Source organism: Crassostrea angulata, chromosome 7, assembly GCF_025612915.1.
Source record: "Crassostrea angulata isolate pt1a10 chromosome 7, ASM2561291v2, whole genome shotgun sequence".
In the NCBI taxonomy this organism is placed as follows: domain Eukaryota; kingdom Metazoa; phylum Mollusca; class Bivalvia; order Ostreida; family Ostreidae; genus Magallana; species Magallana angulata.
The window spans coordinates 8709839-8736459 of record NC_069117.1 but is presented as its reverse complement, the minus strand read 5'-3'; the positions used below and the strand labels follow the sequence as shown (position 1 = coordinate 8736459).

Genomic DNA, 26621 nt, shown 5'->3' with positions numbered 1-26621 from the left:
TGTATTTCATACCTCTTAGCCAGGAAAGCCAATTGGCAGATCTCAGGTCATTTCAGGAAGTGACAATTTTCAAAGGAGCATGGTCACGATTTTGGTCAAAAATTATTTTTTCGATTTTAATGTTTAAAATGCTTCAGTAAGGCATTTTTAATAGGCAACCAAAATTTGGCTGTCATTTGTTGAGTTATAAGCGAGTTACAGGGCTTACAATTCTTCGCTATGTAAACAAAGCTTTTGTTTACATTTTGAATGTTGAAGTGAAATGTACAGTTTTAGACCTCAAATGAATGTGTTAGTCGTTAGTAACTGTTTAATTTATGCCTAAAATGAATAAAAGATAGACAAATCAGCTTGAAAAAGATTTCTACTGGTATATTGAACCTGTGTATACAAAAACAGGGCACGAGCCTTGTTTACATGGCGAAAAATTGCGAGCCCTGTATCTTACTTAAAACTCATCGACTAGCATCCAAATTTCATTTGATCATTAGAAATGCATTACTAAAGCATTGTAAATGATAAATACAGAAAAATAAAAAATGACCAAAATCGTGACCATGCCCCTTTAATATATCACTGTGTCATATTAAAAAGTAAGTAAAGATTGAAATTAGGTTTACGTTTAATCGGATTCTAACGATGATTTGAATATTGAAGGGACCACAGAATGTTGAATTGTGAAAAGGGAATATGACTCCCACTTGGCCAAAGACCTAGCATAGTGATATCTTTTGCTTTTGTCGAGATGTTAAATGCTTAGCATGTTTAAATCATGCACTTTTTTTTAAAGTAAAAAAGAGAATATGAACAGAGATCAGCTACCACAAAAGTTAAAGCGAGACGTACAAGAGGGACGTGAAAGTTTATAACAGTGATTTTAGCTTTCAAGAGTAAAAGTCAATTTCACGTAACTCTGATTCCGGTTTAACCATTTTCCCTCTTAAAACTGAATAGTCAGATTACAATTCACTATCTGGAAAATCTCAAGTTATGCTAAGACAACATTCAATTATCTACAGCTCATTTAAATTAGCTATTATTATTATTATTATTCCAGGAAGGAGTTTTTTAAATTGAATTGAATTGCAGTTTTAAAATCATTATAAAACTTTTTTTTGTTTAACTAGCGAAGGACTGACTAACGTAGATATCGATAAGTTAGCGCTGCACTGGAAACATCACGCAGGAGAGGAACCTTTAAGGTAAAGATAGTCTGGTTAACTTTAAGATCAGTACATGATAAAAACGTCATATTCTGAGTATTCTGAGTGTTTCCTTTATGACACTAAATGCATACTTTTCTTCTTTCTTTTTAAAGAATTAAGTTTATGTTAAAGAATTAGCATAGTAATAACTCTTGCTTTTGTCGAGATGGTAAATGCTTTTGATAAAATATCTTTACATTATACACTATTTTCTTAAATAGAAATGAGAATATGGCCAGAGATCAGCTAGGAAGGTTATAACAGTATATTTAGCTTTCAAGAGTAAAAGGCAATTTTACGTAACGCTGATTGCGATTTGACCATTTCCCCTCTTAAAACTGATTAATCAGATTAGAATACACTATCTGGAAAATCTCAAGTTATATCAACACAAAATTTAATTATCTAAAGCTCATTTAAATTAGCTATTATCATTATGCCAGGGAGGGATATTTATTGGTATAATGCCTGGAGTTAAACGATTTTTAAAATAATTATAAATCTTGTGCATTTTTGTTTAACTAGCGAAGGACTGAATAACGTAGATATAGACAAGTTACCGCTGCACTGGAAACATCACGCATGGGAGGAACCTTTAAGGTAAAGGTAGTCTACTTAACCACCTCTGACTGGTATCAAAAAGAGGTCATATATCAATTATTCTACCTTTAATCTTTTAATATCGACTTTATATTAATGCTTTTATTTTTTTTAATTTGTTTTAGGTACGAAAAGCAAACATTGTGAGAATACTTTTGTTCTTTTAAACTAAATCATGTCTACGTTTCACGATAATATCCACTGATTTTAAAATAGTTGATCTGTTGTTGCAACATGCATACATAATAGTATCAGCCGAGAACTTTGTAAATTTATATCATCATTTTGTGTTACTTATGCTTTCATTTTCAGAAATGATGTAAAATGGTTCTTCAACCTCTTGGCAGCTTATAACCAGCAAAAGCATAATATTCTGGAGTTTCTTTCAAAGTATTGATTTAATTGTTTTTATTCATTAGTTCATAAAATGATATAAAAAAGTCATCAAAATTATCAATAATAATTTTAAAACTATACTTTAGGGGATTTCTATGCGTATATTTTGATATATTTTAGATCAAATTTTGAAGAAGAAACGATACGTTGTCCAGATAGTATGGATGATACAGACTTTGATGATTTTGCAAGAGAATGTTTAGAAACAACCTTCGAGATCCCATCTTCCTGGACTGAAACCACAATAAAACAGTATCAGTATTAGATTGGAAAAATACGTATCATTGACACTTAGACATACGCGGGTAGGTTAAGGCAACTTGAGTTTAATGACCCTCAAAATTATGATCAATTTAAAAACTGTTTATTTTTATGAAAACAGTGCTGAATATTAATACCAAGTGTATGTCTTCTCCAAGATATTATTATTTTTTACTTCGGAATCGACTCGATCTTTGAAGCTGCCGTGCCATGGTATCACGTGACAGTTTTTTACCTTGACCAAAAATGAAAAAGTATAACACTACCCCGAAGTTCATTTGTATGTTTGATACGATAATTCGATTGGCAATTAGTTCACGTTTAATAGCATTACTGCTAGAATCCTATTGTTAATCGCATAAAATAAATAATGTCATTATTTATCGGAAACTCACTCAACTTCTTCAATTTTTTTGAAAATAGTACGTAATTGTCATTTACAACAACAAAGCCAAGGATTCCAGTAGCACTTTTCAAGTATCTAAGGTCATGTACTTCTGATATTTACCAAAATTATCTTTTATAATATTCGGAATAGTGTTACTCTTTTGCCTTTTTGTACAAAATGATAGAGGAAAGGCCGGTCAAAGCCATATAAATGGCTATCTGCTTACCTTATAACACTCGATGATAAAACAATATACCCATGTCTGTATTATCCTTATTATATCCTAACTGGCATTCATCTAAGTCTTTGATATCTGTATTGAATAAGTGTTATTTTGGCATTGTTTACACTGCCTTCCGATGATGTGTCTACCGACATTGATCTTCTTTATTAAACATGCTTGTGACGTCATCAATGACAATTATACGTAATACATAAAAATCGAATATATATTCAGTTAGAAGAGTTTCTACTGACTTTTTTACGTCTGTAACAATTAGAATTTAAATCAGAGATAAAGTTGAAATTGACATGTTTCTGAGTAAAATATGACACAATGCTGCTTATTGTGAAATTTTTACTTAATCGATCACTGAGAGTTGCCTTATCACACCCGCGTATATTAGACATAAATACAGAAACATCCATCCATGAAAGGTGTTGAGGTGTTGTAATTTGTTTTATCACTTAACTTGTAGAAAGCTGTATGACTGTGTTAAAAAGTGTATAAAAAAGAAATGGACTTTGGTAAAGATGGGTCCTGTTCTTAAGGAACACAATAGGTAATGTTTAAAAACATTTTCTAACGAGAAGCTACTACTCATTCCGAACGTCATGAAAATTCATATCAGAATATTGCAAGTGACTTGCTGTGTCAATAAGTAATAATATATTCATAAATTTTTTGCACAAACAAATAGACGATATAATCATAACATTACGTACATTTTCAGACCCTTAAAGCTTATGAATGTAATTATTTACATTGTATCCTTTTTTAATGATAAATCATGTATGACATTTATTAATCAAACAATATGAATTAAAATTGTTATTGTACAATGCATTTGATCATCGATCATTTGCATTTTTTCCGACACCATTGTTTTGCGAAAGACAAAAGTCCATGTAAGACAATTAACTTTTTTCACTATTTCTATGCCAAGATGTACAACTGTTTGAAGGAAAAGAAATATATTTTAAATTCCTCATATCCTCCAAATAACGGACAATCATTCGAATGTGTTACAAATACATGTATTTTCCAGAAAAAAAAATGTCTTATTTCTTAGACCACTAAAATATAGACAGTCTTAATAATTCTTCATATTTCATTTACAGATTGAAATTGGAGGTGCAGAATCTTAAAGAAAAAAATTTAAAACTTCAAAAGTAATAAAAGAAAACCAATTCATCAATTCATTTTTTTCTTCATCTTTTAGCCTCATATAAATATCTATTAACTAATTATTACTATTGCCTATAAAGGAAAACAGTTTCTAGTTCGTGCCTCTTTTTTGTACGTATTTCATTAATGAGATATAATGGCGTTTTACTTTTAAAGATTGCGGGCAAAAGAACAAGAACGCACTAAACTTCAAAAGAAAATGAGTAAAAAAGATTTGAAACGCGTTTGTGATGAGGTAGAACAAGAAAGAGAAAAGGTCAAAGACCTCGAGTGTCAGCTCACACAGATCGGGAAAGAGAAAGAGCATCTCTTAACTCGGTATGTTTCCAATACAAGATAAGCATAAGATAAAAATGATTTTTTATTTATAGAAAAATAAACTTCAACTACACGACATTTACATAGGTTTCATTATACTATATTGTGTGATGATTGGATGATTGTGTTTACACTAGGCACAATTGCTAACGCACCACTTATTATTTCTTTTATTGTTTTAGATCTAAACGCAACAAAGATTGATATATATATTTTTTCTAATAGTTTATTATAATACAGAAAATGAAACATCATTTGTTGCAAACTTATCGAACAATGGCCCGTATCACAAAGCTGTCATAAGATTTATGAGTACTGTTTATGAAACATTGGTACCCCCTCTCCCCATTATGTGATTCACATATCAACATCGGGTGTAGCCTCCATTTGCTCAGATAAATGAGATGTGTCTTTCTTGTCGCCTAGTATTTACGAAGCGCTTTGGAATTCTTGCTCGGTCCCTCACACTTCCGGTTTGTACAAATTTTCGGTACAACCTTGCAATTGACGCGTGGTGCCTACTAAACACCGTGGCTACTTAAAAATGACATTGTTTTTAGTAGATAAGCATGTTGCATCATGTTTTATGGCCAATATCACCGCTAATCGTTAAACTATTAACATTTTGTCTAACCTCTCGAAAGGAGCACCCTGCAGAGACCATACCAACAGCCCTGCCTCGTTCTTCTGTGGTCAAACGCGGCATACCCCGTAGGGTTTTTTGTGAGTTTTTAGTAAAACATGCATCAATAATAAGAACACAAAAAAGAAAGTAAAGTTTTATTTTTCCAAGAAAAGCGTGAGCACGATTTGAGCATTTCTAAAGAACAGCTACGCTCCGGTTAACATTGCATCCATTTATCCGTTTGGGCATTTAAATGTCTTACTTTTAATTAAGATCACCTATTTAAACATTTAATACATCTTTAAAAAAATTTAGGATGTAAATATTATTTTATTTTAAATGGTGCGTTAGCAATTTTGTTGAGTGTATTTCTTCCAATTAAGGCTTACCAAAATAGCTGGATCCAAATTGACCTCTTACAACCCTGATATTGCTGACTTGAATGATGATAACCGACCGACCAAGCTGGCAGAAAAATTCGGTCTGTTGTTTGACGACGCATGGACAGATTCTGTGGAGGAGTTGACGGGAGGGGAATTAAGGCTGGATGACAGAGCTGCAATTGGCTTTTTACTGCGCATTGTCATGGTATAACTTACTTCTTCTGTCTTTGAAATGACATGTATGTAATTTCATATTCATATACTTGAAAGAATTCACAGTTTATGTAATTTAGGTTTAAGTTTGTTCAAAACAAGGGGGGGGGGCATAATTTGAATCGAAATTTTACATATGAATATATATAGAAAAGTTTCTTCTAAAGCCATATGCAATAAAAAGCAGCTATAACTTAAATACATGCGTCTTTATATTGTGTAGTTTCAAGTTTGTCTTTGGAGGTAAGGTGGGACAACATCTTTACTTGAGAAATTTTAAAAATAATTTTTGAACACTCAAATGTTTTATGTATGGTATTACTTATATAGAAAGATCTTAACATGCGCAGATTCTCATCTGTTTAGACTGTGGACCTTGGACAACTCTTGGGTCCAACAAGATGTACGATTTTTAAAGTTTGATATTGGTTTCTGTATAGAAATGACAATTGTTTAAGATCTTTTGGAAAACTGCAATGCTTAATATATGACATGCTTTTGAAATCACCCTGTTACCAAAGTGGATCATTGTTTAACTTAAGAATATCTCGGCGGGTGGATTTGGGGGATATGAATTATTATATAAAGAAGATAAATTGCTACGTTATCCAGATAATTTTTATATCACTTCATTTAATTTTTTTTTGCTATTGTTGATGAGGTTAGTGCTGTAGCCAAAGTTTTTGCCAAAGGTGGGATATGCGTTTATTTGATGTCTTATTTTGATTATAAACTTGAAGTATTTTAATTCAATAATGTTTATGTATTGGAAAACTAAATGTGAATATCATCCTTGTGATAAAGACACTCTTCCAATTGACTGGGATATTAAAAAAATATACATTTGAGTGAGTAAAATTCATATTGAATTCTTAGATTTAACTTAAATCAACCTTCTAATGCAAGGATAGTAGATAAAATAAATTCCATGATGGATGTAAGTCCTTGATATAAGAAAATAAATATTCTTCTTCATACATTACAGACAGCCTACAACTTTTGTTCTGGCTCTCGTTCCATGTTTCTTGACCTAACAGATTGTCAAACCATAATGACCTGTAAAGACACTGGAGAAATGAAAGTAAACTTTTATTTATAATATAAATTATCTTTAAATTCCTACTTTTACCTCTAAATATATGTAAATCAGTTATGTTATCTTTTTAAGGTTGTAACCAAACTTCCCGAAGCGATGGTGCCGGACATCCAACAGGCACTTAAAACGTGTTTACGCGCTAAAGAAACAACTTTGATTTCTGAGATGCAAGAGGTTTTAAGTAGTTCTTTCTTATTGAGAATTATTTTTTAAAAGAATCTTAGAAGAAAATAAAATGACTTTCATATTTATGCTTTTAGAAATTTGCTGACACCTTACACGGTATCTTAAGTGATATAACTACTAGAGTGAAGAGTTCAGTATCACACGAACATACTATGAATCCATTCGAAGACAATGTCAGAAGAAACAACCCCCCAGACTATTGTTTGCATGACGTTAGTACAGCACATTTGCAAAGCAAAGGAAATGAAGATAATTTACAAACGACTAAAAAATCAAAAAAGAGACGAAAAAAAGTAGCCTACTCAGAAAATGCTGATTCCTCACAACCATGTAATGAACAGTATTCTGGAGACAGATGTTCGCTGACGAAAAAACAATTTTGTGGACAGATGGGTGCCCCTTCTTTCTTTCAGACAATTTCATCGTCCCAGTTTACAAAAACGACTCACTTTGCCGAGCGCTGTGTGGAGTTGTGTTGGTTCATGCAGATAACACAGCCACCAATACATCTAAGTACCCGTTTTCCGGCCGACGGAATGAAAAACAATGATATATTTAGAGCGTACATGAAATCAGGGAAGGAAGTGGATTACATTGTATGGCCTGTTATGTATTTGTATGAAAACGGACCTGTGTTAAATAAAGGTATTGCGCAACCGAAGTGAATTGATAACAGAAAAAAGCATGCATGATTTTTTTCATGTTAAACAATTGTTTAACATATAAGAACACCACTCATCACTAAATTGAGAAAAAGGTTATAAATGCATAACGTCTTTTTCGTTAATATTCATGTAATCTAATAAAATGACATCCATAATTTGTAAAAAAAAAAAAGCAAAAAAAAAAAAAATGGTTATCGTAACAGAATAGTTTCTACAGACCCTTCTGTTGATAGAAATAGTTTACACTTAGTTTTGAATTAGCAATTCCGGTAGTCATCATTTAAATTAGTTTTTAGCAATTTGCGATACCAACCTGGACTAAGAACTTTAAAGTCAGAACATTATTATTCCTTTAACTTTACATACATGTATGTTACAATAAATGACAATAAGATCTAGATGCATTCCATTTTTTTCTGAAACGCTCTGAATTATTAATGTGAAAAATAAAGATAGAAAAAAAGGTTTGTCATTGTTTAGTTACTTAAAAAACGTCACAATTGAAAAGTGTTACTTTCTAATTTTGTAAACTACTAAACTCACGTTTTAATACTGATTCAATAATCCATTTAATTTTGGAATAAACTAGTTTAGATTGCTTTGCAGTGCTTTCCATGTGTAGGTTAGTTTCTTTAACCAAATGAATTTTAAAATTATTAAAAAGGTACATTTGACACTTGACTGTACAGTATTTTTAAATGTTTGCAATGTGATGAAGTTGATGTAAATATAATATTGTGTAGATAAATTTTACGTTGTTAGATATTGAAATTTGATTTATCTTTAAATAGATTATTTTTTTTCTAATAAACATTCAGAAACCTTCGTTGTTGCTATAATAAAATCCATTAAATACTTGAATGATTTATCAGCATACGTATAAAAAAATCCATGGAAAATATAATCTTGAGTTTTTTTTCATAACAACAGGAGGCACAGATGCCAAACCAGTCTCCTAAGCAACAACAGGCTTTACTCTGATCAAATCAGCTTTATATAATCAATTAAAAAAATCTGCTGTATACAGTATTTTATCCCATGTATTTTCCACTCTTCAAAATCGCAAGCAATTTCGTCCCTTCTTGAATTTGTACAATTATAGCTGTGTTTAAAGAGAGAATAATTCGCCCAGTCATAAACTTGCCTGCTGAAAACGAAGTAAAAGAGGCGAAAATAAAACAGGGTTGCATATTTACTGCATACAGTATCTTGAAAATTAAATAGAGTATATATTGTTTTAAAAATAATTTTTAAAGTTTTTGTTATCATAATCCCATGTTTATCGTTTAGCCACATTTTATTTTGAATTTTGGGCAGAATGGTCTATAAAAATAAGGTTTTTGAAGATATTTCTCTGTTAATTCTGATACAAAAAAAATCAACCCCCATTAAGGCCCCAGCTCACTATCTGCGTTAATGATTTTACAAAGGAGATTCTTAACTATTTGAGAATGTTTCCACATACGTTGTAGCTTTTTTGTCAATTGTTTCACAATATTTCCCCATTTTTATTCTAATGTTAAAATGTAAGCCCCACTCTACCCCAGGGATGAAAAATTGAACGAAAATCTATCTTCACTCTCTGAGGATGTTTTCACACGAGTTTAAGATTTCTGGCCAAATTGCTATTGGAAAGAAAATTTTAAGCATCATAACTATTTTTTATTATTTCCTATGTAAAAATTCAATTCCAAATATTGGACCCACATTACACCCAGGAATCATGATTTGAACAAACTTGAATCTATGCTACCCGAGAGTGCTTCCACTCTACTTGCAGCTTTTTTGGCCAATTGGTTGTTGAGAAGACATTTTAAATACATACAAATTATTATCAATTCTAAATTCACTCTCGCCTTGAAAGAGGATGTGGCCTTTAACAATCTTGAATTCACTTTACTTAAGTATGCTTTATACCAAGTTTGGTTTAAATTGGCCTGAGAGTTTGAGAAGAAATCTAAAATATGAAAAAATGACTGGTAGACGGACGGACGAATGGACTGATATATACACACACAGACACCGGAAAAAACGTGATAAAAAAAGTTCATTTGATCTTTCAGCTCAGGTGAGTTGAAACGTTAATTTGATTTAGATTGTACGTTAAAAATTAATTTCCTTGTAGTGGTTATTTCCATGTTTTTATAAACTTGTCTTCAAGGAATTTTATTATCATTGTTATTTAATGCGAAAATTCTAAATGAACCTGTAATCATATAATCCAACACAAATGAAACAAACTACCATACAACGCACCTATTCCTAAATTTATTGTGGATAGAGGAAGTAATATCAATTCTCCCTATTTTAACTGTAGACTTGTCCTCTGTTTTTATTGTACAAAAGATATCGCGCATATCAGACAGACATTGCCAGTCTATTTAAACTGGGAAGAACTGAAACGAACGAGTACAAAGTAGGATTACTTGACACAGCTAAGTATAACATTTTTTAAAACATTTGTAATAAGTTCTTTAAAATCTTATTGCACAAATATCATTAAATGATTTTAATCCTTTGAATGACCGATACTGGAGAAATGAATAAAAAACCTATGACTGGATACTATATATAGAAGGTTAACTTGATTCTACATGTATGTATTTGATAAACTACTTTCTATGTGTATCTTTATTAATCAATATAAGCAGCGATTTTATCTATAAATAATGTTCTCCATTGAGTTTATCTTTTTATGGTCTATTTTGTTTTATGTTTACTTCTTGTGTACCTTCTGTGTTGTATTGAACTTTAAAAATATAATGTAACACTCAGGTGTTTTAGTGAATGAAATGGATTGAAGTCGACCTGAAAAGTATATGTTTTATAACACTCATTGATCAACACTCCTGCCTTGTTTTCATGATATCAGACTAGGGGTCCCTACTGAAGTCCAATTCTACTTGAAAGGAAGTCTATTTCTTGAAAAAAATAGAATTAAATCTTTATTGAATAAATTGTTGTATTTTTTGTATGTAGAAGTATTGGTGATGAAGACTATGGAATAAAACTATGGCGTCGAGGTAATCATCAAAATTGTTTTTTAACGAAAAAATTGAATGACAGATTTTTTTCTTTTAACTTTTGTCTTTTTTTTATTTTTTTTTATTTTTTTTTCATATTTCCTTATTATTGTTTTATGGGAGAAAAAGGCGTATAAATTACAAATTATTTCTCCTGTTAAAATTCAGTCCATGTTGTTTGACCTTTTGAAACTGTTTCTTCCTAGAACCGATTATCGTACTTACAATGAGTGGGTGTTTTCTTTACCGAAACAATGGAGACAATACACATCTTCAGTTTTAAGGTAATTTGTCTTTGTTTTGCGAATTTCATGCACAACTGAATTATAAATAAATTAATAATATGAATAATTGAACTAAGAATAACTGCTTAAAAGCACTTTTTTCTTCTTCAAAATTACGACCTGCGTAAAATAACTCATTTTCTTTCACTTAATGTAGGTCGTAGATTCTCAAATCAAAAAGAGGAATGTGTAATTTAGGGTCGATTAAGTTTTTATATAAAATTAAGTGAAAGTAATGTACTGTACAAATGTAAATGTACATGTTAAAGTGCTAAATACGCAAAACTGCTTCCGTGTATTTAACAATTTGAATACACTATCAAATTTTAAGATATTTTTTCCCATTTATAAGAAATCTTGTCATGCTAAATTTAATTACATCCCTGTATATGACTTTTAGAATATAATTTTATTATAACAGTCTGAGACTGGCATTGATACTGTACCACTAAAAATGTTGTGCAACGTCTATTAAGTATGTACATTTAGATTTTGTATCAGAGGTCCTACAGTTATGAGTTTGAAGACAATCAATGAATTAAATTCACATTCAGTTATGAAATTGTCTGAAGAAGGGGGATATTAATTAACTTTACTAAAAGGGAAGATATTTATCTTTAATTATTAAGGTAATACATTACATAAATATGACATCATGAATTTACTTTTGTTCGCCAATTTTAAATAAACTACTAGATTTAAAGCATTTTATTCTTCGCCAAATTTAAATGACTAGTTTTAAAGCAGTTTATTTTTTAAGGACATCAAATATCGAGCAGAGGAATGAATAAACTATAATTGTTCATCAATGATGTATCTATTAATGGCTTACTACCAACAGAAAAAATGCATTTTCAAAATTGTGCATTGTATGTGTTTTCAATGAGTTAACTCTTCGTAAAAAGGATATTTTTCATTTTGATTATATAATTTGCAAAATAGTGTCGAATACTCATCTGCAAATGACAGCATGAAAATGAGCTAAATATCATATTCAAAACTTAAACAATGCAAACATAACTAGGAAAAAACACACGAAACATTCTGATATCATAACTTCAAAGGACTAGTATTCTTTTTTATCATGAAATGTTGATAAACCTTTCTGAAAAGAGAGCGAAAAATTACTTTTAATGATCAACCAGTTTATGCTTTTTGTTTCAGAAAAGATATTGACTGGTTTCAATCTCTACTGAGAGCTTATGACCTGCATGTGGAACTATTTTTGGATACACTCACAAAGTATTTTTCGTTGATTTTGAAAAAAAATCGAAATATATGGAAAATGATGAATATTTTTCGGCAAGATCGTAACATGATTGGTTAAGTGTTATTATAAATTTCTGTGTTTCATCCATAGATCAAGTCGGGAAAGAACGCAAATCATATTTCCAAGTGATACTGATGATGAAACCTTTGACAATTTTGTTTTGAGAAAACATTGTAAAAATTTCCAATGTTCACCAACTCCAAAACAATTAAAAGGAAAAGAAAAAGAAGTGAACAGGTAATTAATGATATCTCATCAACCCTAGTTATATAGTATGACGTTTCAAGTAGCCATGTGTTTCTGCTGGTCTATTTGATGAAATTGTCTCCTTCAACAAGACGCATTGCCTACTTCCCTAAAGCTTTTTTCAATGAGTTTGGTTGAATGAAACAGTGTTATTTAAAACAATATTCAACTTGATAACCATTATTGTTTCATTCAAATCATTTAAAACAATTATTTTTAGACTTGCATTTATTAAAGACGAGTGTTGTGTTTTTGCGGGTTTATTTTGTCCTCCGTCAGTTCAATATTTTTATATTTTTCACTCTATTGAAAGAACCACTGAACCAAACTTAACCAGTTTTAAACACAAATCAACGTAATGAGCAGGACAATCAGAATTATAAAACGGACCAATTTATTTAATTGGCGGTACTTCAAAACATTCTCGCTTAAATATTTATATTATATAGTAACAACATTATTTTTATTTTAAAGAACCCCAATGCTTTAAGTTGTGTTATTATACCTCCAATTAGAATAAAAGAATCTGATTGGTTTATAAGAAAATATTAAGATTAGCTTATGACCCGTTTTTGTGTCACGTGGTCATAAATGACTGAATTGTTGCATGTGTTTGAGGTATTGACCAGTCATCAATATTATTGACCACTAAACCTGACCTGTGCAGAAAATAAAAATGGCGGAACAAATGATATAGGATAAAGCTACCCCAGGTCACGTCCTCGCATCAGCTTGATGACGCGACCTCTAAATATAGAATTAGGATATAGACTATAAATTTGTGTACTACGTCCTTTCCCATGTGTTATTTGTCGTTTGTCTACAAATGATGAATGGCGAGACGAGGTTTGCAACACTGACAAGTGAGGAACTATAAGCAATCCTAGAAAACTGCAATAGTTCCAATACAAAACAATGCACAGAATCAGCGAAACGAGTGTTTATTACATACTGCACTGAAAAAGGATTGATTGTGGACAACATAGTGCAAAAACAAAAGGTGAAATTGCTGAAATTCTGATAAACTTTTACGCTGAACTCAGAAGAAAAGATGGTGAATTGTACAGTAAACCCCCCATGATTAGCATCAGGTTTGTTTTGCAGAGATTTTCCATAAAATTAAGTATGACATTATCAATGACCCAGATTTTCGTTTATCCAACGAAATGTTCAAGGCAGTTTCGACAAACTTAAAAAAACACTGGAAAGGGTACCACTCAACACAAGGACGTAATTAACGATGCTGACATGAAAACTTTGTATAGCAGCGGCATCTTAAACAGATACAATCCTTAGGGATTGCAATACAAATACTTTCTTGATGTGATACGTATGATGTGTGATGTATGACATGTGATTTTATACACGTAGAAGAGGAAGAGAAAATCTGGGAAATATGAAGAAAACAGATTTTGTTTTGAGGACAGATGGCCAAGGAAGGAGATACTATCTAAAAGTCGCTCAGTATGAAACCAAACATCACAGAGGAAGTGATGTAAATGCCTTTAATGCATCTTCAGCAAGAATATATGAGATACCAGGTAATATACTGTACTTCTTAAAATAAATGTAAAATAAAAATAATTTTAACTTAAGTATAACTTAAGTATTGACTAATTTTACAGATTTATATCCTTTATTGTGTATATTTGACTCTGTGACATACTTTTTCATGGATTCCACTAATTTACAATTTTCAAATTAATTTGTTGATGTAGGTGATGAGAAGAGTCCCGTGTCTAGTCTCGAGAAATACCTCGGAAAGCTGAATCCACACTGTGAAAGTTTTTGGCAGAGACTGAAGCGCAATACTAACGATTCAGATGCTGTTTTGTATGATAATTCTCCAGTTGGCCATAATACTTTGGGAAATTTATGAAAACAATATCTATGAAAGCTTAACTCTCGACTCTGTATACAAACCACTGCATACGTGCTACGTGTATTACTAGTTTGGGCAAGTGTTGGATAGAGGCTCGACACATCATGTCTGTCAGTGGACAAAAGTCCTAAAAGTCAATGAAAAGCTATTCAAGATGTGTAAGTAAAACAAAAAAAACAAGAAATATTTGATGATTTATCATGTGTTGTTTACCCACCACCAAAGCTAGGGCCAGAAGACCCAGTTGATGTGTCAACAAATGCTTGTACCAATTCTTCAGAAAGTCACCTCTTGAATTTAGATAACAGTGATAACTGTGAATTTGAGACTGTCTGTACCAAACAATTGCTATCTGAAGTCATACACGATGAAAATGGTTCGAATTTGTTTGCAAATGTTCCAGATGAATCGGAAAATGTAAAAATTGATCAAACGCCTCAAAACTCTTGTGGCCCATTACTCAAAAATGTCAGTCAAGTGCACATTCACTATTACATGGGAAAAGAACGACAAAAGTAAAGAAGATACTGTAAAGTTCTTTATTGGATTCTACAAATGGTTCTAAGGATTTTAATTGAACATTCAAAGTCAATGTTATTGTTGCTAAACGCTTAAACAGATATATTCAGAATATGCATTATTCTGTTGAAATAAAATGTTATTTATGTGTGAAAAAAACTATTGTTATTGTTGTCGGTATAATAAAACAATTGATCACCCATCATGAGGTCAACTTGGTAAAATAATGCCCCTTGCCCTGACCCACTCGATGACCTGACCTGACCGATGTCACCTTGTGGGTCAGGTCTCGGGTCATCATTTTACCATGTTGACCTCATGAAGGGTGATTTATTGTATAATAATACTTTACAAGTATCATGATGAAATTTAAAATGTTTAACCCCACACTAGTACTTGAGCCCAAGAAGGGATTCGAAATTCATCAGATAAGTTAATTTGGGTAGGTCTTTTAAAATCTTCTTAACAAGAACTTCGCCGTTATAATTTGTGATGTTACTTGCAAGCATTTTAGTTATTCTGTAGAATTTAACTTGAAAACGTAACCCTGGATCAATACTCGCGCCACACTTTAAAAACCATCTTTATCGTTTTAAACAAAAATCCGCGCCTTATTGTGTGTGTATATATATATATTTATATATATATATATATATATATATATATATATATATATATATATATATATATATTCAAAAAAGAAAATGAACAGTTCCAGTTCCAGTTTCTATTCACTAGAGCTTCCTGGATTTACATCCTTCTTCAGGTGAACGTACATAAGTTATGAAATTGTTTTCAGAAAGCGCTAGTGAATAGAAACTTTGGAACTGTTCCTTTTATTTTTATTTTTCGATTAAATATACTGTGTGATATCACCTTTCACTCATTTTGGATTATATATATATATATATATATATATATATATATATATATATATATATATATATATATATATATATATATATATATACACACACAAAGGTTTTCTTATATTTTATTATATTGACATTTTGTAGAGAGCTGTGTGATTGCATTGCAAAGTGCCTGGAAAAGAAAATGGTTTTGATAAAACTGGGCCAAATGTCTTTAGAAAACAAGAGGTAAATTACATTTATTTTAGTTATGTGCCAAAATAATCGTATTACCTATGACCAAAGTGGTGTCACACGATTATTTGCAAATAAAAATTAACATAGATTTACAAGTCTAAAAGTAGTGGCATGACAAATATCAAAATAAATGTAAAAGTTTTATATAATAGTTTTTATTTATAGCTGGCAGTCTGATATGCAGACGGCTATTGCTGAAAAACTTGAAGCGCAAAAGTAAGCAAATCTTTCCAAAGACTTATTTATGAATTTTATTTTAAAAATTATAATATCCCCTGCAGCGGAGGTTCACGTGAGCTATTCTGATCATCTGTTGTCTGTCGTCCGTCTGTCTAACTGTCTGTAAACCTTTTTAAATATAGACTTTTTTTCTTAAAACTTTGGGCAAATTTTAACCAAACTTGATACAAAGCATCCTTACGGTATCTTAAATAAAAGATGAATCCCTTTATTAAAGAGGGATAATTGCAACAAAATGAAAATAGGGTGTGTGTCATAAAAATATTCCTCATAAGAACCACTGCAACAGAAGTTTAATATAGAAATATATAGGGGAACTGTTTATAATACTTCAATGCTTTAGTTTAGTTTATAAGATTATTATGCAAGTATCCTTACATAGTGTACATTATACAATTATTGCTGTTTTTTTTCGATCTATTTGCTTTTTGCTATTCACTATTCGAACAGCGAATGTGGTCAGTTCGCTATTCAAATTACCGTAAACATGCTAATAATCATAAATTCAAAATTTCATATAAACTTCTCTTTTTAATTGAAAAAATTGTTTTATAGTAAAAATTATTCCTTGCTGACCTACCCTGAACATAATGATTACGATCAGTAAGAGGCTTAGCTAGCCTGGAGAAAATGCGACATTCCGTATAACACAGTTATAATGGGATTTCTTTCAAGGGGCTGGCTAACACCCTGTATCCCATATTTCGGCCTTCATATTTGGTGAGGATGGGGCCCCGGGACAGACCAGTCGACCCTCAAAAGGAATTGGGTTTACACGACCAGTAAGAGGCTTAGCTAGCCTGGCAAAAATGCGACATTTCGTATAATACAGTTATAATGGGATTTCCTTCAAGGGGCTGGCTAACACCCTGTATCACATATCTGGGCCTTCATATTTGGTGGGGATGGCTCCTCGGGTCAGCCCAGTCGACCCTTCACGGCCATTAACAGGTTAAGCTAGCCTGGCGAAAATAGGAAAATTTCGTACAATACAATTATAATGGGATATCTTTTAAGGGGCTGGCTAACACCTTGTATCCCATATCTGGGCCTTCATATTTGGTGGGGATGGGGCCCCGGGACAGCCAAGTCGACCCTCTAGCCTGAAGAAAATAGGAAATTTCGTATAATACAATTATAATGGGATATCTTTCAAGGGGCTGGCTAACACCCTGTATCCCATATCTGGGCATTCATATTTGGTGGGGATGGGGCCCCGGGACAGCCAGGTCGATCCTCAAAAGAAATTGGGTTAACACGACCATTAACAGGCTTAGCTAGCCTGGCGAAAATAGGAAATTTCGTATAATACTGTGGTTTCATTAATATTCAAGGAATTGGGTATACACGACCATTAACAGGCTTAGCTAGCCTGGCGAAAATAGGAAATTTCGTATAATACTGTGGTTTCATTAATATTCAAGGGTATCAATTTTCGTGGATAAAGTGAAAATAACAATTTGAAGGATACGTTTATTCGTGGCCAATGACCCTATCAATACAAAATGTTAATAGAAATTGCACTTCAATGAACATTTAATTTCGTGGATCAACTCAATAACGAAATCTACGAAAATTGGTATTCAACGAATATTGATGAAACCACAGTACAATTAAAATGGGATATTTTTCAAGGGGCTGGCTAACGCCCTGTATCCCGCATCTGGGCCTTCATATTTGGTGAGGATGGAGCCCAGGAGTTCAGAGGGAGTTAATGAATTTCATCTGAATATTTCCACGGTAATCAGGAAAAAAATATTTACATTGGTTGGAGAAAGAATGAAATTATTTTTTATAATGCAAATACATGTACTTCCAACAAGCTTGCTCATCTCTTAACAGAACATATAATGGTTTGATTGTTCTTTCATATCGCTGAATCGGGAAATACTTTCTTTTGTTTTAGATACCATAAATCTGTAACTAATATATTTCTTTCCGAGTTGAAAATTACTATTTACTAATTAGCTATAAAAAGAATAAGGCTTAAGAAACGAAATTTGTACGAGTGTGAAATTAAACCTGGTAGTTGCCAAGACCTAAGCTTTTCCTTCGCATAAAATGCATTTAATGGACATTGTCTCAAGATCAATTTGTATTTCTGAGTCAGTGATAAATTTGTGACCGTGTGATAAATCATTTAATTTTGTATGTTTTATGGGCGTTAAATACATGTAAATGTAAATAAACATACATGTATTAAGCTTATAGATGTACATGAATGCTAATGTTTATATCTGTAACCTTTCAATCATATATCTTTTGGTTGTGTTAATTGAACATTGTGAATGTTTATTATACAATATTCCTGCTACCCCTTTGAGGACCCTTAATGATCAATAAAGAATTTGAATTGAAATTTACAGCTTTAAAGAATTGTGGAATTTTTATGATATGTTATACCTTTGAAGACTTTTATAATTTTTGCCAGGCTAGTTAAGCCTGTTAATGGCCTTGTAAACTTAATTCCTTTTGAGGGTCGACTGGGCTATCCTGGGGCCCCATCCCCACCAAATATGAATGCCCAGATATGGGATACAGGGTGTTAGCCAGCCCCTTGAAAAGTTAAGCCTGTTAATGATCGTGTAAACCCAATTCCTTTTGAGGGTCGACTTGGCTGTCCCGGGGCCCCATCCTCACCAAATATAAAGGCTCAGATATGGGATACAGGGTGTTAGCCAACCCCTTGAAAGATATCCCATTATTAAGTATTATACAAAATTTCCTATTTTCGCCAGGCTAACTAGGCCTCTGACTTGTCGTGTTCATTATGTCAATGTTCAGGTGAGGTCAGCAAGAGATGATTTTTACTATAAAACTGTTTTTTCAATTAAAAAAGGAAGTTTATACGAAAAATTGAATTTACGTTTATTAGCATGTTTACGGTATTTTGAATAGCAAACCGACCAGAGAATTCTATTCGCTATTCGAATAGTGAATAGCGAAAAGCGAATAGAACTCCAACTATGAATGCCTTATGACATTGCATTTGTTTTGGTGTACGTACGTTTACGTAGATTGCTGGAAGACAACAAAGTGGAAACTTTGCGCTTTAAAGACCAAGTGGAGAAACTAACTAAAATAGTTAGAGACATTAAGATGGAAATAACACAAGAAAGGGAACGATCATCGAAAATGTCACTTAAATTGCAAGAAATAACTAAAGATAAAGAAGATCTCTTGATACGGTATATTTTTAAGCATTTTACTGTTTATTCCTCAGAAACCGCTATCAATAAACGATCTTGATTTTTTGCAACACATATGCACACAAACGCACGCTTCATTGAAGTATTTCGTACATAGTTCGACACATAGGAAACTTCATAATTTTGTGACCAATTTAATAACAAATCATTGCATTGCAGATAATAAGAAAATGTCAAAGTTGCATTATTGCACCATGTAGATGTATATCTAAAAGTTTTAAATGAAAAAATGTGTCAGTATCCTTAAGATTTAGCAAGTAGGTGCAAATTTGTTGTTAAAATCAATTCAGTTTTACATTAACATAATCTTTATGATATCGTATTTTTCTGTAGCATCTGAATGATTATTTGCTGTCACGTGATCGTGCAATAAATTATGTTATAAATCATACTTTATTAACAATAGAAAATTTATAAACCTCAATATACTAAAAATAGATTTTAATGACAAAATACAGGCATTAGCATATGCGACATTGTAATATCACAATAGCGAAATCGAGGCTAATACATTATGAACCATATATTTTATACTGTAATAAACTTGAAGAGAATAAGTTTCTCATTTATTATAATAAAACAATGATATGTTTTTCATATCGGTCTTTACGTGGTTTTATAGACTAGATGAGAGGATATCAACCTCGGACTTCGTCCTCGGTCATTATTCTCAGTTTACGTTTTCTACGTGTAAAGTGTTCCATCGTATATGCTATATCGTGCATGTTATATCGTATATCATAGATAAAAATTAAATGTATTCCATGGGGAAGGAGTCTTCTCTCGTTTTCGACTTGTCAAAAGTAAATGGGATAAAATATTAATTAAAATCGTGATGAAAGGAAACCCAAATATCATATTTTTTTAAATTTTACGTTTATGCAACTAGGCATAACAATAGGGATACAAGTTTAGAATCTAACAAGGATTTTATTTTTGGCGAAAAATATTGGAAATTTTTGCTATTCAGAATTGCTGTAGATTCATAAGTTTATTTAATTTAGCATTTTTAAAACAATAACATTATCGTAATATTAATGCAAGACTTTGGTCTCAAAATATGATTTCAAAACATGATTTGCTTATCAAATTACATTTTATCAAGCTATTTGAAGCACTCATTCTATAAAAAGATTTGTGTAAAAAATCACCTAAATTGGATTTTCTCTCTTGTGAAATGATCAATATACTATTTAAGTATTGGGAGTATAATATATTAATTAAAATATCTTCAAAATTTAAGAAAATTAGAGGAAATGCGGGCTTAGCAATATAAATGTTAGTTTCAATATTTATTTTGATTTAGTAGTTAAGCCGATAGACATTCTGATATTATATCATTTCATTGAAGAATAGAAACTTCATGTCTTGAAAAGCTGTCTATATAACTGCAGATAACTACGTTTATTTATATAATTCTTTAAGTTGAAAAAGGTAGTGACCTTGGCGTGACCTTGACGAGGAAAGGTCAAATTTGATTAAAGTGTTACAATCATTTGGTTATATGGTCTTTTTGACCGTGTTAACTTTTCATAAATTTCTTAATATAAGAAGCATATCTAATATCGAGAAGACTCCTTCCTTCAATGAGATTTAACGTATTTCTATGTTTCGCATAGTATTTGATAGAAAAGAAAAATTTTGTGGACATAATAGGAACTTTATTTAAAAAAGTGTTTATAACATACTTCATGAAGTTATTTATATAGATAGAGTTGTAGATAAAAGAAGATCAAGATCAACATTACATTTTCAAAATTATTTCTATTAATTTATGGAAAGAAAATAAACAGCATTAAATGCAAAATTTTAAACGGATATTTTTTCTCTACTTTTCAATCTTCCTTTATGAAACGCCTGAACCTATGTAATGTTTAATTATGACGTCATATGGTGCGTAATATCAAAACTTTATCACATGATACACTTAAGAAACATGTAAAAATACATCTAAAAAAGTAATGTTACTTTTTAGCAGGTGCTCTCAAAAATAAAAGTTAAAACCCCTGTTTTTAGGTTAAGCAAGATAGCTGGATCTAAATTGACGTCGAACAACCCTGATATAGCGGACCTGAGTGACGACAACCGACCGACCAAACTTGCGGAAAAATTTGGTCAGTTATATGATGACGCGTGGACAGATTCTTTGGAGGAGTTAACGGATGTGGAAACGAAGCTGGATGAAGGAGTGGCGATAGGCTTCCTGCTCCAAATCATCCTGGTACGTACATAATATGTGTAAATGTTATAATTCATTCGTTAGGTAATACTTATCTAAAGTTCAATTTGAAGTTCGTGTCTTCTGGCAATTGTTCTAATGTCTTCGTAATTGAGATTGAAAATATTTGTGTTTATTCATTTTTTCATATTTTCACATCGCTTTTAATGGCGTTTAGATTTGTAAAAGAAAACAGCCTAAACTTCTGTTTATGAAAAAAGGCGTGAAATGTATAATTAATTTGTTACATAAAAGTGATAGTGGAAAACATTGCAGGCAGCGTACCAGTTCTGTCGTAGTCCCCGCTCCATGTTTCTTGACCTCACGGACTGTCAAACAATTATGACATGTGCAAACTTGAAAGACATGAAAGTAAGTTTTTATTCTTTAGATACATCTTACTGCACATGAACGAAGGCTAAATATTTTATTTCTTTTTTAAGGTCCTCATTAAAATCACAGAATCGTCAAAAGTGGACATACAACCGAGGATGAAAATGAGTCTACACGCTAAGGAAACTGTTTCTGAGATGCAAAAGGTCTAAAAATGATTGAGTTTTTTTTAAAATTATATAACAATGTATTTTTAAGCTTTTAAAGAACTGATGCAACTTCAGCATTATTTTTTTCCAGAATTTTTTTGGTATCCTCAAAGGTATTTTCAATGATATAAAAAGGACGAACAAATTTCGTCCGTCCGTATCTGACGAATTAAACACAAATTCATGGGAAGTGGACGAGGTTAAAGAAACCAATCCTTTGGACAATCATTTTACAACAAACGTGTATAAAAAGGACGTTATCAATGTATTGCAGCGTTCTAAAGAAGAACCAGCTAATATGTTAAGACACACAGAATTTAGTATATGTAAAAAGTTATCAAACTCCGCAAAAGGTGACTTTTTGCAACCACGATGCAAAACTAACCCCCAAGACGGATTTGCACTGAAGAAAGAAGAAATGCAGACAATGCTTACATTTCCTTTTAAAAGTAAAGCAGAGTCGGCAGGTCCTAAAACCAGATTTCCAAAAACGACTCACTTTGCCGAGCGCTGTGTGGAGTTATGTTGGTTTATGCAGACAACTCAGCCACCGATACATCTCAGTGCTCGTATTCCGAACGATGGGAGGATGAACAATGATATATTTAGAGCGTACATGAAATCGGGAACGGAAGTAGATTACATTGTATGGCCTGCCATGTATTTGCATGAAAATGGACCTCTGTTGTCCAAAGGTATCGCTCAGCCAAAATGAATTGATGCGTTTCACAGGAGATATGTTTGGTTATCTGTAACTTTAAAATATCTGTGATTATCTTGTTAATTTCAAAGCTTAAACTTTGTTAATCTTTAAAAATTGAAATGTTTTGTTATGAAATTGTTATTAATATCTGATTTGTTTTATGTATTTGAATTCATAAGCCGTTAGGTGTACGCAATGCCAATTTGCTAAACTACCGCACTGTAAATCTATACACCAACTTCTGTAAATTAACCGATTTGATATAACTCTTCTCATAAGCATATTTATAAAAGTAAATTTAACTTAATGTTGTTCTTATGATACAAAGTCACAACTTGTCAAATCATTTAAGATAAATATATTATTTCGAAATTCCCATTCCAACTGCACTTCTTCAAAAACCTATTCAATAATATATTCATTCAAAATCATATCTGCAAGTCACTTATTTAAGTAGTCACATTAAAATAAGGTTGATATTGACTCTCGTCTGATTACCAGTTACTCATAAATAATAAGAGCATTTAAGAAAACGAATTTATCAAAACTTATCCTGCATTTTAAAAATAATATACATGTATCACGTGGTTGTTGTGATAATACAGAATATTGAAGTAAACCCGATAGTGCAAACCTTAGTTAAAACACTAAGAACAAACCATTTGTGGGGATTGATTTTAATCAACTCTTCTAAGCAGTTACTTTGGCGAACCGGAAGTGAAACAGTGTTCGGAGCTAAGCACAAACTGTCATCTCTGACAAGACATAGTACTTGAAAATAATCGATAAAATCGATGTTATATATTCAGAGGCATTGTTTTCAAAGGAAACTTATCTATAATCCATCTATAGATCTATCTTATCTATAGTTACGTTGAAATGAGTCCGATTTTAAATGGTACGAACAATTTAGATATACTTTGTAGTCTTGTGTATTCCTACGCCAGAGTTCAGTATTATTTGCATACAATTATTTAAAAATATTTCGATTACTAACACATATAATTCATCGTAGAGTTTGATTAATTTCTCTCTCTAAATAATAAAAAAAAAACCATTTTCTCTTTAAATACTACACAACATTTTTTTTTTTCGTTTATAGTTCGAAAAAATTCTTGTCGGGAAAAGCCTAATAATCCATATTAGAAAAAATGTGCGTATTTATTCAAATACAGTTAAGAAACTACATGTACTTGCTATGCGAAATTAGGTATCGTTGATTTTAAAATAAATACTAATTCCAAAAAATTTACTCCTGTCAGTACTTCAGTACTTTGATTATTAAATGTTGTCAACAGAATTTGAATTTGAACTTATAATATTTGATAATTACACAAACAAAATCATTTTGTTATATTTTGTAATATTAATGAATCGCTACCAGTTTTATTTTGTTACCATGAATTGGATGGATTGGATGGATTGTTTCATGCGGTTTGATATTGAAATACGTTTTAATGTTTGTTTTAATATATTATCAACAACTCAAACAAATTAGAGAAAACCAAGAAAAAAATAATATAAACTGTATTTTTATCGTATACATTTGTTTGTATTGTTAAGCACAAAAAAATAATGACACAAAGCACAAGATAGTTAGTGAGGTACTAAATGATATACCGCTTGGAATATGCCGAAGGAGTTGATGCACTTCTCTTAGCTTTGCTTTACGATACTTATTCTGATATCTGTTCATGTGTGTTAATTTAAAACTCATCGTTACCAAATTTGAACAGCAGTGTTACCGTGAAAGTGTAGAGGCCTATATGTTCGTTATAATTATTCCTGGTATTGGAATAGCAAGCCTCGCCGTAAATATTGATAAGCAGACGAAATCGTAAAAAGACGCTTAATTTCCTATTTCGTGAACTAAATAATGTGTATTGTTTATTTTTGAAGGTTAAACTTTCAATTTTTTATGTTTATGAAGTTGTATTTTGTTTGCTGACAATTAAACAGACACAATTTTACATTTCGTTGACAGTGTTTATTTTGGGAATTTCTGTTCTATAAATAGTGTTAAATCAGAACAGTTGAGAAAAGTGGATCCGGCAAAAATTTTATTGATGCAGGTATCAAAGAAATTTTTCGACCAATCAGAAGCGCCGATATCTCATCAAACGAATAAATATTAAATGATTTATGATTAAAAGACATCGTTTTTATTCACATTATGTCTGAAAAACTATCAAAATTGGTGTAGAAAGCATACAATTTATAATAAGAAAGGGATGCAAAATGTAGTCACAGCATATCATCCTATCAATTTTTCTGTACAAGGATTTGATATTAATTTCAGCCTCAATCATATAATTATAGGCAAGATACAGAGCTCACAATTCTGCTAAGTTTGAGTCATGTTTTGTACACATGAGTTTTACATTCAAATAAAGATTTTTAAACTTGGACTTTCTTTTTCAGCATTTAAAGTGTAAACGAACAAAGCAGTTAAAAAGCAAGGCCTCAGCTGTGTGCAAACATACATGTAGAATTGTTTGCAAAGCTCTGTATCTTGCTTATAACTCAAAGCTTGAGACTCAAATATGGTTAGTAAATAGAACATTGTAAACCATTAAAACAGAATAAAAATGCACTAAAACAAAGAGCACATCTTTATGTTCCTACATACAAAGACATAAATAACAATTATTTATGTCTCTGCTACATGTACATATATGATATTTCCATCAGCGAAATTAATCTCTGTTTAGACTAATTAGACTTGAGCAAATACTGATCATCTAACAAAAACACATTGCATTAATAGACCATTACGCAAAGATCATACCATATCGGTAAATCATTAAAATGACTATCTGGCTTTTCATTTCTGCAATTTATATTCACCTGACCATAGGGATGTTTTGTGCTAAACTTGGTTAAAATTAGTTCAGTTGTTTTAGAAAAGAAAATTAAAAATGTGAAAAGTTTTAAGATGTTCTAAATTGTGATCAGAATAGCTCACTTGAGAGTTGCTGTACTTGAAGACTTATGAGTGTTGCTTAAATTCATGAAATGATTTTTAATGAATATCATTAGTTAGAGGGGTGTCTCTTGTTGAAATTGATATGCAATATGTAGGCCCCATATGTTATGTACATGAGAATCAGAAGTAAATTACAAAACCTGCGGCTATGACTGTTGTGTTGACTTTACACAGTGAAATTGCAAGTTAAAGACGGGAGGTAAAATAACACCAAAAGTAGGTGGATAGGACATTATAAACTATACATCGGTAAGTTTCTGAAATGTGACGGTGCAATATACACAGGGTACGGAAGGTCAACCCTTTGCAGGGAATTAGCTAGGGGGGGGGGGGGTCTAAAAAGCTGAAAAATTAGGAAAATATGAAATGGTCAAAATCTCACATAAAAACCAGTACGTACAGAATTTTACAGGTTTTGACTGGTAATTTTCTTAAGAAATTGGTGATTGGCATTATAAAGATAGAATTAAAGGTATTTCTGCTGAATGGGAACTGAGGAAATTCTAGTTACAGAGTTCCCTGGCTACAATGAATTATATAAATAAAAACTGTCGCGTGCCACCTTCAAGACTACATGGTATTTTCAGATTTCTCATGTAAGTGTAATTTTGAGTGGATTTTGTACCATAAGTAATATATTTTGTGA

General features: G+C 31.6%; 2 protein-coding genes across 9 annotated transcripts; both read left to right on the top strand.

The window, feature by feature from the left end:
- Positions 1 to 1131: 1131 nt before the first annotated feature.
- On the top strand, positions 1132 to 8625 carry LOC128155420 (uncharacterized). The gene is made up of 11 exons (XM_052817119.1): positions 1132 to 1202; positions 1731 to 1805; positions 2118 to 2195; positions 2322 to 2453; positions 3549 to 3632; positions 4192 to 4242; positions 4415 to 4576; positions 5585 to 5789; positions 6783 to 6878; positions 6966 to 7067; positions 7154 to 8625. Exons 4-11 carry the CDS (start codon positions 2362 to 2364, stop codon positions 7742 to 7744), a joined length of 1383 nt encoding a protein of 460 aa, XP_052673079.1. The 5' UTR covers positions 1132 to 1202; positions 1731 to 1805; positions 2118 to 2195; positions 2322 to 2361; the 3' UTR covers positions 7745 to 8625.
- Positions 8626 to 9794: 1169 nt separating this feature from the next.
- Positions 9795 to 25460, top strand: LOC128157230 (uncharacterized). Of its 8 annotated transcripts, none has more exons than XM_052819684.1 (15): positions 9795 to 9812; positions 10091 to 10340; positions 10724 to 10767; positions 10974 to 11051; positions 12216 to 12293; positions 12412 to 12558; positions 13939 to 14108; positions 14286 to 14400; positions 15985 to 16068; positions 16243 to 16293; positions 19335 to 19505; positions 21543 to 21747; positions 22021 to 22116; positions 22188 to 22283; positions 22378 to 25460. In XM_052819684.1, exons 3-15 carry the CDS (start codon positions 10757 to 10759, stop codon positions 22999 to 23001), a joined length of 1926 nt encoding a protein of 641 aa, XP_052675644.1. In that variant the 5' UTR covers positions 9795 to 9812; positions 10091 to 10340; positions 10724 to 10756; the 3' UTR covers positions 23002 to 25460. The 8 variants fall into 8 exon arrangements, with proteins under 8 accessions (XP_052675644.1, XP_052675642.1, XP_052675647.1 ...); XM_052819683.1 differs by having other exon boundaries at positions 9798 to 9812; positions 10091 to 10183; XM_052819682.1 differs by having other exon boundaries at positions 10091 to 10767.
- The last annotated feature ends 1161 nt before the right edge of the window (positions 25461 to 26621 follow it).

Coding starts and splice junctions, on each gene's coding strand:
- LOC128155420 (XM_052817119.1), top strand. CDS start 2,362: ATGGATGATACAGACTTTGATGATTTTGCAAGAGAATGTTTAGAAACA. Junction 4,577..5,584: donor AAAGAGCATCTCTTAACTCG/GTATGTTTCCAA, acceptor CTTCCAATTAAG/GCTTACCAAAATAGCTGGAT. Junction 5,790..6,782: donor TTTTACTGCGCATTGTCATG/GTATAACTTACT, acceptor CATACATTACAG/ACAGCCTACAACTTTTGTTC.
- LOC128157230 (XM_052819684.1), top strand. Junction 14,109..14,285: donor AAGAATATATGAGATACCAG/GTAATATACTGT, acceptor TTGTTGATGTAG/GTGATGAGAAGAGTCCCGTG. Junction 14,401..15,984: donor AACGATTCAGATGCTGTTTT/GTATGATAATTC, acceptor GACATTTTGTAG/AGAGCTGTGTGATTGCATTG.